Raw genomic sequence first — 19,515 nt, 5'->3', positions numbered from 1 at the left:
ATTTTTAATGAATGTATTTTTTACATTCTGTAAATACTTCAGATTGTTGTTTTTATTTTATTTTTTTCCCTTGGATGTAATTGGGTATTCTTTGCAAAGTGAAACTTCACCACGTCAAATTAGCTCCGGGGCAAATTCCCATACAAAGTGAACTCCATATTTGCCTTTAGGAAATCAATCCCATGGTGTCAGGAACAGTGAGGGAAAATGTATTTGGTCCCCTGCTGATTTTGTATGTTTGCCCACTGACAAAGAAATGATCAGTCTATATGTTTAATGGTAAGTTTATTTTAACAGTGAGAGACAGAATAACAAGCAACCAAATCCAGAAAAACGAATTTCAAAAAAGATACAAATTGATTTGCATTTTAATGAGTGAAAGAAGTATTTGATCCCCCTATCAATCGGCAAGATTTCTGTCTCTCAGGTGTCTTCTATACAGGTAACAAGCTGAAATTAGGAGAACTCTCTTAAAGGAAGTGCTCCTGATCTCAGCTTGTTACCTGTATAAAAGACACCTGTCCACAGAAGCAATCCTCCAATCAGATTCCAATCTCTCCATCATGGCCAAGACCAAAGAACTCTCCAAGGATATCAGGGACAAGTTTGTAGGCCTACACAAGGCTGGAATAGGCTACATGACCATCTCCAAGCAGCTTGGTGAGAGGGTGACAACAGCTGGTGCGACTATTCACAAATGAAGGAACCACAAAATAACTGTCAATCTCCCTTGGTCTGGGGCTCCATACAGGATCTCACCTCGTGGACTTTCAATGATCATGAAAAAGGTAAGGAATCAGCCTAGAACTACATGGGAGAATCTTGTCAATGATCTCAAGGCAGCTGGGACCAAATTCACCAAGAAAACAATTGGCAACACACTGCCCCATGAAGGACTGACATCCTGCAATGCCCACAAGGTCCCCCTGCTCAAGAAAGCACATGTACAGGCCCATATAAAGTTTGCTAATGAACATCTTAATGATTCAGAGGAGAACTGGGTGAAAGTGTTGTGGTCAGATGAGACCAAAATCAAGCTCTTTGGCATCAACTTAACTCGCTGTGTTTGGAGGAGGAATTCTCCCTATGACCCCATGAACACCATCCCCACCGTCAAACATGGAGGTGGAAACATTATGCTTCGTGAGTGTTTTTCTGCTAAGGGGAAAGGACAACTTCACCGCATCAAAGGGACAATGGATGGGGCCATTTACCATCAAATCTTGGGTGAGAACCTCCTTCCCTCAGCCAGGGCATTTAAAATGGGTCGTGGATGTCTAGTCCAGCATGACAATGACCCAAAACACACGGCCAAGGCAACAAAGGAGTAGCTCAAGAAGAAGCACATTAAGGTCCTGGAGAGGCCTAGCCAGTCTCCGTACCTTAATCCCAAAGGAGATATGTGGAGGAAGCTGAAGGTTCGAGTTACAAAACATCAGCCTCAAAACCTTAATGACTTAGAGAGGATCTGCAAAGAGAAGTGGGACAAAATCCCTCCTGAGATGTGTGCAAACCTGGTGGCCAACTACAAGAAACATCTGACCTCTGTGATTGCCAACAAGGGTTTTGCCACCAAGTACTAAGTCAAATACCTATTTCACTCTTTAAATTGCAAATCAATCTATAACATTTTTGAAATGCGTTTTTTTTTTTTTTTTATATTTTTGTTGTTATTCTGTCTCTCACTGTTAATAAACCTACCAATAAAAGTATAGATCATTTCTTTGTCAGTGGGCAAACGTACGAAATCAGCAGGGGATCAAATACTTTTTTCCCTCACTGTAGTTTGGAGATACTCTCCCACTGCAGAAAAAAAACTAGGTACAGTATTTGGTTGTACTTAGTGATCTCAGGCACTAGAGTATTTAAAATAAATGCAAATTTTTACATAGACCAGACTTATTTTTTTACATTTGTCACCCTTACTTAAATCTTGCCACACTGATGAATTGGCCAAGTGCTGTAATTGTCTACAAAATGGTTATCCTGGCAGGTAGGCATGACAGGTACACTTAGTTTTATTGGACTCCTTCGCTTTTCAGTAGGTGCTTATTAAAGAGACGTTAAGATTTTCATTTTCGCCCAGCCATAAAATCTTCATATAAATGGAAATAACTTGGCTATTTTTAAAGGGTTTAAAAATGACCTTCATAAAGCAGATGGAGAGCTCCAGGGAGACAATTTTGTAAACAAGAATGTTCTTTCATGGAGAAAAATGTCAGATTTACATTCCCTATAATGTTTTAAACTCTCTGCAAGCAAAACTTTGTAAATAACAGTCCTCCTGGTCAGCAAATAAGTTTATGTCTCCCCTCCGCTGCATACCAATGCCGTGCTCTGGGCTGCTTTTATTGTCTTCTTCTGCGTTTGAATAGAGAAATCTTTATATGTCGACACCACCACATACTTAAATTTTCATTCTGGGAAGCTGAGCCGAACGAGGCGAAGGATTTTCTTTCAAATACATCATAAGAAGTATCCAGAACTTGCTGGCTCTCGCTGAAACATCCTCATTGAACCATAAAAACAGAACATTTTGAGGTTAAAATTGCAGAAAAGAAAATTATAAAAAACACTAGACAGGTAGAAACTGGTTTAAATCTTTATAGCACCAATGCATCACTTCATTAATGTGTGGGGCAAGCAGAGTATTTCAGAGTGTTGTTTTACCAGAAAAAAAGTTACTTAAGGGAACCTGTCAAGTCCTCCTAACTTTACAGCAATGTTGTGTATGTGTTTTGTTAGTTGTAGTGCAAAACTAATTTGTCAGGAACTAGAACTCCTATTGGTGGCACTGTAGTCCCCAGACTTGAATGGCGTAGTTCGTGTCCACCAGCGGGTGTCTTCTAGCAGTCAATAGGTCCTAGCAATTAGCGATTACTTGATGCTTACTGCTTGGAGGGTATTTAGCTCCACCTCAGCAATCACATAGCGCCTCAGTATTTTACCTGTATAGTCTGGATGTGATGCTCAACAAACCTGCTACTGGAGATGAGGTTGATCGTCCTCCTATCTCAGTCACATTTTTGTTTTTAGTACAATCAGCTGTGGTCATTCACTGCCCCACATCACACGTATACTAAGAGGTGGGATGCTGGTGATGTCATTGCCCTTATAAATATTTATGACATTGACAAATATGGGCATGTGTCAATAAAAGGGGAACCAAGCTAATCTCTACCTGCTACCATTTCTTGCCCCTGTTCCTGACCCATGTTGTTTCCAAGTACTTCTCCTACCACATCGTTAGTCAGATATTTTGTTTTCCTACATGTCATGCAGGTTCACTGGGTTGTAGATAAGTTGCTATATTTACAGTATGTTTTATGTCACTTGTGTTCTTTGTGTTTCTCTACTTAGGCTAGTTAGCTTCCCTCTGTGTAGTTTCCACATATCTGGTCATACTAGCATTGCAGAATATCAGTATGTGGTATCCAGACATAATATTGAGGCCATACGACTAAAATGGCTACACAGGGGTCTGCAAATTGTTTGCTTGTATTTCCTTGTTGTATAGTTTTGGTAACCCTGTATCAAGATGCGTCCAAACAATAGATATATTATGTGTTGCTAGGGAAAGAAGAAAGGAATTGTTGTCGGCAGATATTTCAGAACCAAACTAGCCAGCTTTTGCTGGAATACAGTCTTTCGGCTCATTCCTTTGTTACCTCAAGCGTGTTTTTACATTTGGAAACATTTCACTACCAGTTCAGGCCAGGTCTGAGCTGGCTTTGTCTGGTAACTCTAGTGGTGATAATTTTTCACTGTCCTTTCACCCTCTGCATTCAACAAGCTTCCAGCGCATCATTTCAATACTCAGCCAACAATCAAAACTTACGCAATTTATTAAGATAGTTAGGGGCATGCGGGAGATAGATACAAACATAACATGCATTTTACTGTAGCACATATTAACCACTTGCCGACTGTCGCACGACTATTTACGTCGGCAGTCAGCCCCTCACAGGCAGAGTAATGTAGGGCTACATCGCTAGCCTGTGAGGGTTTTGGGAGCGAGCGCGCGCCGCCGGAGGCGCGCTCCCGCTCCTGCGCGGTCACGGACCCCCCCGCACGTGTGCCCGGCGGACCCGATGTCCGCCGGGCACTTGCGATCGTCTGTGACAGCGGGAGAAAGGCAGACGGCTAGTGTAAACAAAGTCGCCTGTCAGTTCTCCCTGTGTAAGAATGATAAACAAACGGTTCTACTATGTAGGACCGTTGATCACTGTTCTTACACATCAAGCCACAGCCAATCACAGTTAGAAGCACACCCCTAGGACACACTTAACCCCTCCCTCTCCAATACAGTTAACTCCTTCACTGCCAGTGTCATTTTTACAGTAACAGTGCATATATATATAGCACTGATTACTGTAGTAATGTCACTGGTAACCCCAAAAGTGTCAAAAATGTCAGTCAAGGGTCCGATCTGTCCACCCCAATGTCGCAGTCCCGCAAAAAAAATCGCAGATCGCCACCATTACGGGCTAAAAAAAAAAACAACAAAAATGACAAAAATCTTTCCCTTTGTTAGTAAACGCAATAACTTTTGCGCAAACCAATCAAAATACGCTTTTTGCGATTTTTTTTTTACCAAACATATGGTAAAAAAAAAAATTGGCCTAAAATGTTAAAAAATTTAGATTTTTACATTTTTTTGGGGGGGAATTTCATAAAAAAAAATTTGAAAAATATTGTTATTTTTGCAAAATTGACGCTCTTTTTTTGTTTATAGCGCATGATCAAAAAATCGCACAGGTGATCAAATACCACCAAAAGAAAGCTCTGTTTGTGGGAAAAAAAGGACGCCAAATTCGTTTAGGTACAGCGTCGCACGACCGCGCAATTGTCCGTTAAAGTCACGCAGTGCCGAATCGCAAAATAGGCCCTGGTCAGGAAGGGGGTAAAATCTTCCGGGGCTTAAGTGGTTAACAATGAAAAGTTTAGTTTGGAAAAAATAATGGCTAAGAATACCTTGCTGGAAATCAGAATGCGCTATTGTTTAAAGTATTATCACATGTGGTCATTAGGTAACAGAGTAAAATGTGCAATGCAAGTTATACAGCATTACAGAGTTCGATGTTGGAGAAATACCTTACCAATAGGACTCATTAGTGCAACTAAGTTTTCTGATTTCCGTGAAACTAATACTAATGCAACGAGTCAGATATGCCTTCATCCAAACATCCAGTATTTCCAAATATGTCAGAATGATTGCACAGAGATCTGAGCATTTAGGACTTCTGGAGATGCCATAATGAGCATTTGTAACTACTGGAAGGTCCATACAGTGCTTTTGTGCGGGTGGGTCCTTATAACTTCCTTTCAGTAATGAAAATAACATAAGCTTGCATCCAACTAGCACTGGACAGCCAGATCTGGAAGAAGATTGCATGTGGTTCTGGCTTAACAGCTACAAGTTTGTGACGTCTCACTGTTCAGTATTGTTAGACAGATATCAGTCTCTTCTTGGTCAGCCATAGCTTAGAGAACATCAAAGGTTACTTTAAATAAAAACTACGTCTAGTCCACCCCTAAAGCCTCCTAACCAAAACTAACTTCAAACCCCGCCCCCACACCAATGCTTACCTGAAAATAACAGCCATGGCTGAAATTGTCTTCCATGCTGGCCACACCTGTACAGTGAGTCCTTCACTTGAATGGGGCCGTATACCAAGCATCTCTAACTGCAGAGTAGGACCCCATTTAAGCCTCTGTGGATATACTGCAAAACCAGCTATGAATAGGTTTTTGTCTCCGAGAAGGCAAACATTGGACGACGCCATAGCTGTCTTGGTGTGGTAGGCAGGGAACTAGGCAGGAGGTTTCTACATTTGTTTAGGTTAGGGAGCTAGGGAAGTCAGACTGGTGTAATATTTTATAAAAAATAACTTGTGCTTTAAAAGCTTCTATTTAAGTGTTTGCACATTATTTGAAGTTCATTTTTTATGTTTTTTTTTCTCTTTTGTTTTCCTCAGAAATCACCTATAGCTGGGTTTTTAATGAGTACCCCTCGTTTGTGGCTGAAGACAGTCGACGTTTTATCTCACAAGAGACAGGAAATCTATACATCTCTAAAGCACAAGCTTCAGATGTTGGAAGCTATATCTGTCATGTAAAAAATGTTCTGACTAACACCAGAGTTATGAGTCCTCCAACGCCATTAACATTGCGCAATGATGGTAAGTGCTTATTATTCTCTAAAAAGGAATCCTGAATATTTTTTTTTTCTTTGTGTAGAGCAACAATTCTTTTTATTCAGATCCTCAGAGAGTTCTTTGCCATGAGGTGCCATGTTGAACTTCTAGTGACCAGTATGAGAGATAACACCAAATTTAACACAGCTGCTCCCCATTCACACCTGAGACCTTGTAACACTAAGGAATCACATGACACCGGGGAGGAAAAATGGCTAATTGGGCCTAATTTGGACATTTTGACTTTTGAGGGGTGTACTCATTTTTATTCCCAGCGTTTTAGACATTAATGGCTGTGTGTTGAGTTATTTTGAAGGGACAGCAAATATACACTGTTATACAAGCTGTACACTCACTATTTTACATTGTAGCAAAGTGTAATTTCTTCAGTGTTGTCACATAAAAAGTAAAATATTTACAAAAATGTGAGGGGTGTACTTACTTTTGTGAGATACTGTGTACACATATATATATATATATATATATATATATACCATATTTTCCGGCGTATAAGACGACTGGGCGTATAAGACGACCCCCTTATTACATGATCTACCGGTAATACTTATACTTAGGTTACCTTGGAGATATTATACTCGGTGTATAAGATGACCTCCCATTTTTGGGGGATTTTTTTGATGTTCAAAAGTAGTCTTATACGCCAGAAAATACAGTATATATATATGTATATATATATATATATATATATATATACAGAAATGGTAAGAGAATACATAACACCTTTTTATAGGAAGTAGCCCATCCACCAGTAGCATGCTAGTGCACACTTTTAGGAGTGGTACTTCTTATGTTACTTACCAATGTTTTTGAGAAAGAGTGGAGATGACTGTCCATCCATAACAGTTGCCTCTAAGAAGCATCTTTTCTTTTTTCATTAAAACTACACTATATTACCAAAATTATTGTAACGCCTCCCTTTACACGCACATTAACTTTAATGGAATTTCAGTCTTAGTCCGTAGGGTTCAATATGGAGTTGGCCCACCCTTTGCAGCTATAACAGCTTCAACTCTTCTGGGAAGGCTGTCCACAAGGTGTAGGTGTGTGTCAAAGGGAATGCTTGAACATTCTTTCAGAAGCGCATTTGTGAGTTAGGCACTGATGGGGATAAAAAGGCCTGGCTCACAGTCTCTGCTCTAATTCATCCCAAAGGTGTTCTATCGGGTTGAAGTCAGGACTTTGTGCAGGCCAGTCAAGTTCCTTCACCCCAAACTCGCTCATCTATGTCTTTATGGACTTTGTGCACTGGTGTGCAGTCATGTTGGAATAGGAAGGGGCCATTCCCAAAACTGTTCCCACAAAGTGGGGAGCATGAAATTTTCCAAAATGTCTTAGCATGCTGACACCTTAAGAGTTCCCTTCACTGGAGCTAAGGGGCCAAGCCCAAACCCTAAAAAACAACCCCACACCCCAATCTTCCCTTCGTCAAATTATTTGAATTGGTGCACAAAGCAAGGTCCATAAAGACATTGGTGAGCTAGTTTGGGTTGGAGGAACTTAACTGGCCTGCACAGAGCCCCGACCTCAACCAGATAGAACACCTTTGGATGAATTAGAGCGGAGACTGCGAGCCAGAACATCTCGTCCACAGCAGTGCCTAACCTCACAAGTGCGCTTCGGGAAGAATGGTCAAACATTACCATAGACACACTCCTAAACCTTGTGGACAGCCTTCCCAGAAGAGTTGAAGCTGTTATAGCTGCAAAGGGTGGGCCAACTCAATATTGAACCCTACGGACTAAGACTGGGATGCCGTTAAATTTGATAGTTACATAGTAGTTGAATAAAGACAATAGTCCATCCAGTTCAACCTGTGTAGGTGTGTGTGAACGTAATAATTTCACATACCCCTGAATGTTTTGATCCTTGAGATGTACATCCAAGAGTCTTTTAAAAGTAGCCATACTCCCTGCAGTTACTACCATTTGTGGTAGAGAATTCCACAATCTTGTAGCCCTTACTGTAAAAAAAACCCCTGCGTAGCCTGAGGTTAAATCGCTTCTCCTCTAATCGCATTGTATGGCCTTGTATCGTCATGCATTTTTTTGCGATTGAATCGTTTTTTTTTCTATACTGAGATCACCGTTGAGGTATTTGTAAATCGCTATCATGTCCCCTCTCAGGCATCTCCTTTCCAGGGAGAATAAATCAAGCGCTTGTAAGCGCTCTTCATAATTAAGGTCCTCCAATCTCCTAATTAGTTTAGTTGCTCTTCTCTGGACTCTCTCCAGCTCAAACACATCCCTTCTGAGGACTGCTGACCAGAACTGTACAGAATACTCCAGATGTGGTCAGACCAGTGTTTTATAAAGTGGTAGGATTATAGTTTTATCTCTGGAATACATCCCCTTCCTTATGCATGCTAATATTCTGCCAGCTTTGGCAGGTGCAGCTTGACATTGCATGCTATTGCTAAGTCTATCTTCTACTAAGACTCCCAGTTCTTTCTCCATTTTTGATTCCCTCAGAGGTTCCCCCCCTAAAGTGTATTGTGCGTTTATGTTTTTAGTCCCCAAGTGCAATACCTTGTACTTCTCCACATTAAACCTCATTTGCTATGTAGTTGCCCACTCTGTTTTTTTGTTCAGGTCATTTGGTAGAATTTCTGCCTCACGATGTGAAGTTATTATTATACTGCCCTGCTTAATTTTGTGTCATCTGCAATAACTGAGATTGAGCTAATGATCCCGTCCTCAATGCTATTTATGAATAAATTTAACAAAATTGGTCTCAGGACTGAGCCTTGGCGGACCCCATTTACCACCCCAGACCAGTCTGGGTATGCGTTATTTATTACCACCCTTTGGACATGCCACTTTAACCAGTTTCGTATCCAAAAGCAAACCTTGTGGTCAATGCCTGCAGACCCTATTTTATAAATTAAGCCTTTGTGGGGAACTGTATCGGTTTGTGCGTGTAAAGGCAGGTGTCCCAATACTCTTAGTAATACAGTGTAGGTTCACATCTATGCATGTTGGGAGTACTTTCTTGACACGCATAGAATCGCTCTGCCCTTTGGCAGACGTGTGGCAGTGCCATTCATTGTTAATAGCACCCCTACACATCTGCAAATGCATGCAGTCTTCGGTGAGGCAAGTTTTTTGGAAAAGAGTCAGGGTTCTTTTGTGTCTTTCTTGAGTTTAGGGCAGCAGATTGAAATGAATGTGCTGCCCTACACTCGAAGTCCAAGAATGTGCAAAAACCACCCACCTGTAGGTGTGAATCAAACCTAAAACAGTTTTGTAATCCTTGAGGATTTCATATGATTTGGATCATGTGAGGAATACTTTTCATTAATAGACCTCAAGGACTAACCATTTAGTAAGGGGCATAAAGATAGGATTGTGTAGAATGGCTGATTGAACACAAATTATGGCTTCACAATTTTCTACAATCTTATTCAATCCTTTTTGATCCAAGAATGAAATGACCTTGACTTAACCTTTAATCCCTAGGTGGTATAATAGTCTAGCCTATGTCCATTCATTGTGATTCATTGGACAGGTCAGAGAGACAGATTTATGAGGATCACCAATCACGTCATATACCGGTATATTTCCATCTATGAAAATAGAGAGTGATATTAAATCTTCATGTCACATTCTGCTGGATTGTATGACTTTAGCTGCTATCAGTCTTTTACTTCTTTTCCCATATATCTCAAAGGAAAACTTATCTTCATTGATACCAAACAAATTAAATGAAAACATCAAAAAATACCTTGGATGGTTTCTCGGTAAAATGAATATCTCGTTTGTTAGAATGTCCTTGACAATCATTCATTTCTTACAATTCAATTTCACTTGGCGGAAGCCTGTAAAACAATTTAATACAATAAATAAAAAAAAAGATTAGAAGTTCCCTTTTGTAATAATACATTACTAAATTAACTTTCGTTTTACCTGTTGGTAATGTTTATAAAGTGATATCTATTCAGTGCCTATGGAGAAAACACAGCAGTTTAGTCATACTTTTACTATATACTATAATTACATCTCAGTTAGGCTGGCCATACATTATACTATTTTCCTTGATCAATTTTCCTTTAGATTTACCAAAACCATATAATATGAGGTCAAACCTAAACACTTTTATTTGTATGCAATCAGGCTGGCCCTTTCACTACATAGCTGAAGGTAAATCTAAAGGAAATTGAACAAGAAAATTGTATTGTCTATCTATCTATCTATCTATCTATCTATCTATCTATCTATCTATCTATCTATCTATCTATCTATCTATCTATCTATCTATCTATCTATCTATCTATCTATCTATCTATCTATCTATCTATCTATCTATCTATCTATCTATCTATCTATCTATCTATCTATCTATCTATCATCTATCTATCTATCTATCTACATGTCTGTCAGTCTGTCTATCTTTATTAAAATGTAACTAAAGGCTGACTGTGCCCTTTTAGGGAGATTCACCCTCTCTCTTTGTCCTTTTTACCATTATCATGCAAAGGGAAATTAAAAGAAAAGCCAAATTTTGGGTTGACACTAGAACAGTAATTAAGGGGAAATATTCCAATGGGGACACTAGTTCTGGTAAACCCGGTCACATACCGCAGACCCGGGTGACAGGAGTTATAACCCTTCCTTACTCTATTGAAAATAAAATAAATAAATAAATAATTTGCCTTTAGTTACACTTTAATAGATATTTGGATTTTTTTCAGTAACTCATTTAGAGGGTGGGCAGTATGTGTTTGTCTCAGTAGTTTACACACGTCATCTTACCCCCGAAACCTACCATGTGAATGGGTATCAGGTACATGGTACCCTTACCCATTCACAAAAAAAGTGTACAAAAAAATAATGACAAAAGCCAGTTTTGGAAAAGTCTTTTACTAAAAAGTAAAAAAATACTGTCCCCCGATGATCAGTTGCCCGTCCGCCCGAAAAATATATAAAAAAAAAAAAGAAGAAGCTGCTGCTTCCCCGTACGCTTCCCGCAGAATGAGCTGTTTTGATTTTGACAGCTCTTATATAGTGACCTGACGTCACCAGCCGCCCCACAATGCACTGCTCAGGTGCAGTGAATAAATTACTGACAGTAAGGTTGCCAATCCCTGATGTACTGTTTGGTTAGATCATATGTTAGGCAATCAAAAATTACGTTAACCACTTCTGGACAGGAAGGATTTGCCCCCTTAATGACCAGGCCCTATTTTGCGATTCGGCACTGCGTTATTTTAATGGACAATTGCGCGTTCGTGCGATGCTGTACCCAAACAAAATGTATGTCCTTTTTTCCCACAAATAGAGCCCACAAATAGAGCTTTCTTTTGGTGGTATTTGATCACCTGTGCGATTTTTATTTTTTGCGCTCTAAACAAAAAAAGAGCGACAATTTTTTTAAAAAAACAATATTTTTCACATTCTGCTATATGACATTTTTTTTAAAAAAATGTAAAAATCTAAATTTTTTAACATTTTAGGCCAATTTGTTTTCTGCTACATATTTTTGGTGAAAAAAATCGTAATAAGCGTATTTTGATTGGTTTGCACAAAAGTTATTGCGTCTACTAACTACGGGAAAGATTTATGTCATTTTTAATGTTTTTTTTTTTCACTAGTAATGGCAGCGATCTGTGATTTTTTGCAACATTGCGGCAGACAGATCGGACCCCTAACTGACATTTTTGACACTTTTGGGGGTACCAGTGACATTACTTCAGTAATCAGTGCTAAAAATATGCACTGTTACTGTAATGATGACACTGGCAGGGAAGGGGTTAACAGTATAGTTGATCAAGGGGTTAAATGTGACCCTAGGGAGTGATTCTAACTGTATGGGGGTTGGACTTGTGAAATGCTCACAGAGACATGCGATCCTATATAGCAGGATCCCTTGAGCTCTGTGATCATTGCAGGGAGAAGGACGGTCGGCTGTGTTTACAACAGCCGACCGTCCTTCTCTTTCAGCGGGGAGAGATTGTGGGTGTCAGGCGTCAATCAGAGCCGCCTCACACCCGCCCCAGCTTCCCCGCTAATGATCGGGGGCCCCCGGCCCCTAGCGGCCTTCAGCAGAGCGATGTAGACCTACGTCGCCTTGGCTGCCCAAGCCACCCTGCCGAAAGTAAAAAGGCGGCGGGTGGTCAGGAACTGGTTAAGGTATACACATGGTAAACCAGTAGGTAAACTGAGAGCTAAGCAGGTGGAGGGGTAAAAAGAAGCTAGTATACTATTAAGTTGAAGACTTGTTTTACAATATTATATTATATTATTATATTATATTATATTATATTATATTATATTATATTATATTATATTATATTATATAATCCTATCCTATATGTATAATTTGATATCATTCAGCTTGCTTTAACAGATAAGCACAGCACTTCCCACTGTTTGCATTCTTCCAGCATTGACTTCCTTTGCAACTGTCAGTATAGACATAGACATATCATGACTCAGATCTACAAAGGCGATTAAGGCTAAATGTGGCTTATATTGAGTCTTCTGTCCTGATTGAGATCTGAATGGGGGAATATCTCTGCTCCGGGCCACCAGTCCAGCATATATCATATGTACTGACCCAGAGTCTAAATTCTCTGCTACCAGTCACACTGAGGGTTTGGCTGACTTAAAACAGTTTTGATCTCCACCCAGAGGTTGGTTACATCAACCACCTTGTCAGGCAGACAGGGAGAATGCAGCTCAGCCAAAATCAGGATGCTGAAATGAGACCAGCAGCTGTCCTCATACAGAAGCATTACACACCCCTCACAGTCACAGTGACAACTAGAGAGTAAAAAGCTCGCTAATGGGGGCACAGACAAGAAAAGATAAACTTAAAAAAATATAAAAAGTTTTGACCCTCACCACTCTATCCAAACCTAAATGTTTGGGCTAGACATACAAAGTATTGTATTTTTAATTTTTCTCACTTTTCTATTGCCTACTGTTAAAAGAACATGGGTTTCATCGCAGACTTTACTAAAATCTCATAAACTAGAGCAGGAAGTCTCTGGCTTGCAAGAGCCATAATTCATGAATGATTCTGCAAGTCAGATCTGAATCCCTGCTTTACTTGGCAAACATGCCATGTTTCGCATACTTTGCAGTGACAATGCTCTAATATCCTGAAACAGCTGAGTGAAAGTTGAAGTACGTGCTTCTGGAATAATAGAATGTGATCTGTAAAATGTCTATGCTATAAACCAAAGGCTCTAGATGTTCAGATGCCTTCAGGATGTAGAGGAATCATTTGCATTACTCTGCCCACTATCCTAAAATAAGAAATAACCCTTTGTTTTATTGCTTCATGTTGGAAGTGATGATTTAATTTCTCAGCATAGCAATGTACTTTACCTACTACAATAGTTGTTTCTTTTAAAAGCTTTAACATGTCCTTTCACAAGTAAGCGCTGGTTCACACCGCAGCGACGCTACTTCGCACCGCGACCTCCGAGGTCGTGGTGCGAGCAGCGCGCCGCTACCTCGGAGCGGCCGCCACGGACTTCATAACATTGAAGTCTATGGCGGTCGCTTCCGGGTCGCCCCAAAGAAGCTCCGGACCCTTTTTCTAGGTCGGAGCGACTTGTGTCGCTCCTATTAGAACGGGTCCGCAGCTTCCCTATGGGAGGCGACCTGCTGCGACCTGTGAGTCGACCAGGTCGGCTCACAGGTCGCCCTAGTGTGAACCGGCACTCAATTTCAATATATAAAAATTTGTAGCTTTCCTTAAAAAAAACTGCTTGTGATCCTGTTCTGAAGGTTCTTGTTTAGGGACTTCCTATTATAGGGTGACAACAATTTCTTCCTCTCTTCCAATTGCCCTGCAGTGTTATGACCCTGTCACATGGGTTTCTAATGGAGACTACAAGTGGCCATTTTACTACATGTTAGGCCCATTTTACATGAAGCGGACTCCGCTAGCTCAGTGGAGATCGCTCCATTGATCCCCGCTGAGCAGGCGGATGACAGGTCCATCTCTGCTCACTCAGCAGAGATGGACCCATCAGAGTCCTGCTCTCCTCTATGGGGAGATCAGATGAAAACGGTCCCATTCGATCCAACCCTCTTAACGGATGGCAAACGTATGGCCATCTGTCTGTTTTAAGTGGATCTTGTCGGATCGGATGATAGACGGGTGTCAGCGGACACATTTCCGCTGACATCCGTCTCTCCATAGAGGAGAATGGGTGGCCTGATCAGGCCCGCCTAAAAAATGGACAGGCGGACCTGATCGGTCGGATCGTGTGAAAGGGGCCTTACACTAGCATGGTCCACTTTTGTCACCATCAGTAAACCTCCCTTGAGAAATGCAATGTAGTCATCCCCAAACTTCATTTATTAAGGCAATGGCTGCAAAGAGACCGCATGAAAACAGCAACACTAAAATACAAAAATAAAATGAAAGTAGGTATGTTATTACAAAAGAAATGCACTTATTAAAGATGCAATGCTATAGGAAACTAAATTTGATTAAGTTAGTGTTTTCATCTATTCATCTTTTCATTATCAATGCAAAAGAAAAAGAATAATGACCAAAAAGGAATGAACAACAGTAGAAGACCCTGGAGTAAATTACCTACCAATTCTTATGATGATATCAACACACATTTGGTTCAAATATCTTTTAACAGAATATATATATTAAAAAAAATAAAAAAAAATAGCACAACATTTTGTATTTCAGGTTATCTTGCATGAATAGTGAAGGTTATTTGACTTTAGAAGAGCCAAGGTGAAATGCATTTTTTAGCCAAAGTCAGCCCCTATACACTATGTCCTTCTTACGCTAGTGTCACCTATGTTCCCCAGGGCTTAGGCAATATATTTTTACAACTCATATATTAGCCAAGGAAATAAGAAATACAATAGGTAATAAATGTAGCTAAACTGTAATAAAAAAAATGATATGCATCTCCCTACGGTTTTTCAAAATGGACAAAAGTATACGTTTAACTCATTCCCCTGATAAATACTGGCGCAATGAATACTCTTTTATGGCCCTTCTAACCTTTGAAATGACCAAAACAATTCATTTTTAACAGCCTTATTTGCCATGGGGTCAATAAATAAGAAGCAGCCAAGGGAAATAGGCTTTTTTTCCCTACTAGCTGTTGACCAGAGCAGCTACCACTGCATTTCAGCGATTGGGAGAGATGAGTTAACTCCTAAACTCCATAAGCTTCCAAAGACAATCTACACTTCTCTCTTGGTAGGCTTATAAAATACCAGGAGCAAAGACTTTTGGTCCAAAGAAAACCTCCAATAGAGTAAGCTCCTCTGATTCTGGAGTGTTTGGATATCTGTTCATTCCAATGTTCTGGCATTACATATCATTATATCTACTACTATTATCTACTCTATTAGCTTTTAGGCGATCTCTGAAAACCCTGCTTTTCAGAGAAGCCTATCCTACCCACCATTAACAAATATACCTCCATTTTCTCCATCAGCCCATCCCCCACGGTTATTGCCTTTTGTTTCACTTGACCCTCCCTTCTAGATTGTAAGCTCTAACGAGCAGGGCCCTCTAGTTCCTCCTGTTTTGAATTGTATTGTAACTGTATTGTCTTCCCTCACATTGTAAAGCGCTGCGCAAACTGTTGGCGCTATATAAATCCTGTATGATAATAATAATTTATATATACTGTATGGTATTGGTACATATGTAAAAATGCTTCTTTGCAACACATTTGCCTATTTTACTGTTTAACAGAAATTATTGTAAAAGAAAAAGTGGATTGATACTGTAATAGAGAATCTGTAAATACAGTATATCTGAACAATGGAGAGCAAGACTGAAAGGATCACAACTGTTGCCCTAATTGATTCAGTTGTGTTTAATACAAAATAGTGGTAACACATGGTTTAATTGCCTCACAAGTGCCCAGTAGTTTTTTTGCGTTTATTATTTTTTTCTTTAAGGCAATGCAAAAGGCTGCAATTTTGCACAAAATTCAAAAATCTGTACCAGCCAATCAGCTTTCAATTAACCTGCACTGTCTCTGTGAAAGAGAAGTTCCAGTTGGTGCCAGTGTTGGGGTAGTTACTCAAAAAATGTAACTAGTTACTAGTTACTTCTGTAAATTGTAACGAGATTACTTTACTAGTTACTGCATTTGAAAAGTACCTTCACTACTTATTACTTTACTTTCCTATTTCTTAATTGACCGTGTAGAAGAATATACATGACACTCTTTCTGCATAGGGAAACATGAGAACAAAACCTGAAACAAAACCTGAAAAAACAGAATAAAACATAAAGTGCAACAAAAAGTCATAAACTTCATCCCTCTCTATTCTTCGAAATAACGATTGTATCGCACGGCTTGGGTAATGCAGGAAAGCGCGTTCCTATAGCCTAGTAAAGTAGTGTAGTTACCTCCTATAGCCTAGTAAAGTAGTGTAGTTACCAATATTAGTATTGTAACTAGTTACATTACTTCGTTACCCAAAAAAGTAAGGTAGTTACTGTAATCCGTTACTTTGTAACTCGTTACCCCCAACACTGGTTGATGCAATGGATTCCTTTACCTTATCCCTTTCTATTTATCTTATTTACTGTATTTTCTGGCGTATAAGACTACTTTTGAACCTCAAAAAAATCCCCCAAAAATGGGAGGTCGTCTTATACGCCGAGTATAATATCTCCAAGGTAACCTAAGTATAAGTATTACCGGTAGATCATGTAATAGGGGGGTCGTCTTATACGCCCAGTCGTCTTTTACGCCAGAAAATACGGTAATTAGATTTGTATCAGCTTTTAGCCTGTCAATTTCAATTGTAATTTTTACTATGAAAGAATGGTTGAAATAGGTTTTTTCTTTGTTTTTTCTTTTTTCTGTAAGGCAATGCAAAGGGCAGTGATCCAAAAACAACGGCCACGCCCAATTAGATTTCTGGTTACTTGCACTGGAAATATGCATTTTTATCCATTTCTATGTACTTTATTAATAGACAGGCTAGATACTGATACATATCTAATTTTAACAAGATAAATAGAAATGGATAAGGTAAAGGAATCCATTGGACCAACTAAAATATCTATTTCACTGTCCAAGTGTAAGTAAACCGAAATCAAATTGGTTGTTACAGATTTTTTGGGGTTTTGTGCAAAATCACTCCCCTTTGCATTACCTTACAAAAAAAACAAGGAAAAAATCTCATGCTGGGCACTTGTGAGGCAATTTAAACCACTTCTACCTCTCTTTCATAGCAAAAATTACAATTAGAATTAGATTTGTATTGGTCTCTAGCCTGTCCATTCTAATTATGAATGCTTTGTCCAACAATAGAACTGTATTTATCTTAGATATGTTTGATCATTGGGGATGAGCTAATCAGTCTCCTCTTCAACAGGGGGACAGTTAATCAATGTATATAACAAGCTTGATTCGTGTATCAATCTAAAGGGAGACTAAAATACATTTTGGTCAGTTTTATTTAAAAATTTATTTTAATACGTGCTATATTTTATAGATAACCATTTTCTACAGGGAGTAATACACTGCACATTTTAGTCATTTCTGCCTTCTGCTTTCTACTAGACCAGGGGTCCACAAATGTTTAATACAAAAGGGCAATTTCACTGCTCGGGAGAGTTTGGGAGCTGGACTGTGGCCAGTAGAATTAAAAAAATGTTAGTGATCAATGGCAGTAATAAATACTATTGCAGTAGTGGTTAGCTGAAGTAATAAATGCCCCTTTATCACTGGCTGGTGGAAGTAATATATGCTCATATGCAAATGGTCAATAGGAGAAAAAAATGCACAGATATCAGCGGGAGTAATACATGTCACAGCGTCAGTGGGAAGTATATTGGGACATCATTTCTGGTCAGTGGCCATTAGTAGTCACTGAGAGGATTATAACCCTGTCACGTCTGGTCAGTGGGAGAAATGCTGTACCATCATTGATGGTCAGTAGGAGGAATAAAACCCTATCAGTGGTGGTCAGTAGAAAGACTATAGCCCCATCAATTGTGGTCAGTGGCAGTAATGAAGACTCGTTATTGGTGTTTGGTAGGAGTATTGTGGACTTGTCTTTTTGTGGTCAGTAGGAGGAATTTGACCCCTTAATTGGCAATCAGTGAGATGAATGTAGATCCATTATTGGTAGTCAGTGGGAAAACATAGCCCCACCATTGGTGGTCAGTGGGAGGAATGTAGCCTCATCATTGGTGGTTAGAGGGAGGAATGTAGCCCAATCATTGGTGGTTAGTTGAAGAAATGTAGCCACGTCATTGGTTTTCAATCGCATTTAACTTGCTGACTCCTGGTCCAAATCTTGTGGTGACACCACGACTGGTGGCATCACAGACTAAGCAATCGTGCGATGCTGTACTCAAATAAAATTGATGCCCTTTTTTTCTCACAAATAGAGCTTTCTTTTGGTGGTATTTGATCACCTGTGTGATTTTTATTTTTTGCGCTATAAACAAAAAAAGAGTGACAATTTTGAAAAAAAAAAAAAACAATATTTTCCACATTCTGCTTTATGTTAAATTTTTTAACATTTTAGGCCAATTTGTTTTCTGCTACATATTTTTGGTAAAAAAAAATCGCAATAAGCGTATTTTGATTGGTTTGCGCAAAAGCTATTGCGTCTACTAACTACGGGAAAGATTTTTGTCTTTTTTATTGTTTTCTTTTTTTAGTAATGGCAGCGATCTGCAATTTTTAGCGGGACTGCGACATTGCGGCGGACAGATTGGACCCCTGCGTTACTTTAACGGACCATTGCATACTAAGCAATGGTCCGTTAAAGTAACGCAGTGCCGAATCGCAAAATAGGGCCTGGCCATTAAGGGGGAAAATCTTTCAGTCTTAAAGTGGTTAAAATACCAAAAAATAAAAACTACTGACTCCAGTGGGTGAACTTCCAGGATCTGGGCCCAGGCATTCCATCACCATGGGGAGACCCCAAGCAGGGGGCCCACTGCAGAACTTTTGAAAGGGTCCTGCTGCGGGACTGTAATAAAGGGCCCCGCAATGGGAGTAAAGGGCCCTAGGATCAGTGGGAAGAGCCCCAGGCTTGAAGGGAAGGGCCCCGGCAAGGGGTCCGGGGGGACCCTTCATGGTTACTTGCACCGGGGCCCTGAAGGTTCTAGTTACACCTCTGGGTAAGTAGGACATATTCATATGCAATATTTCATATATAAATAATTAAAAATAAATACAATTTTCTTAGTACTGGAGATAAAAGGATTGCTTTATGCATTTAAATATATCTATCTTTATTGATTCCATTCTGACTACCCAGATCATTGGCACAAATGGTAAATCATGTATACAGCTTTTTATGATTTGTAGGGTCTACTCTGGATT

At 39.6% G+C, this 19,515-nt stretch overlaps 1 protein-coding gene across 3 annotated transcripts in view; it reads left to right on the top strand.

Annotated features, from left to right (window-relative positions):
- CNTN5 (contactin 5) overlaps positions 1–19,515 on the top strand; it is a 2,223,160-nt gene that overhangs the window by 1,700,336 nt on the left and 503,309 nt on the right. For all 3 annotated transcript variants that reach the window (XM_082244684.1, XM_082244682.1, XM_082244683.1), the window contains one exon: positions 5,979–6,182. In XM_082244684.1, coding sequence (XP_082100810.1) covers positions 5,979–6,182 — 204 coding nt within the window. The remainder of the gene's footprint in view (positions 1–5,978; positions 6,183–19,515) is intronic.

Source organism: Pelophylax lessonae, assembly GCF_965119305.1.
Source record: "Pelophylax lessonae genome assembly, chromosome: 2".
In the NCBI taxonomy this organism is placed as follows: domain Eukaryota; kingdom Metazoa; phylum Chordata; class Amphibia; order Anura; family Ranidae; genus Pelophylax; species Pelophylax lessonae.
Note: the sequence above shows the minus strand (reverse complement) of the source record. Positions and strands in the feature narration are given on the sequence as shown.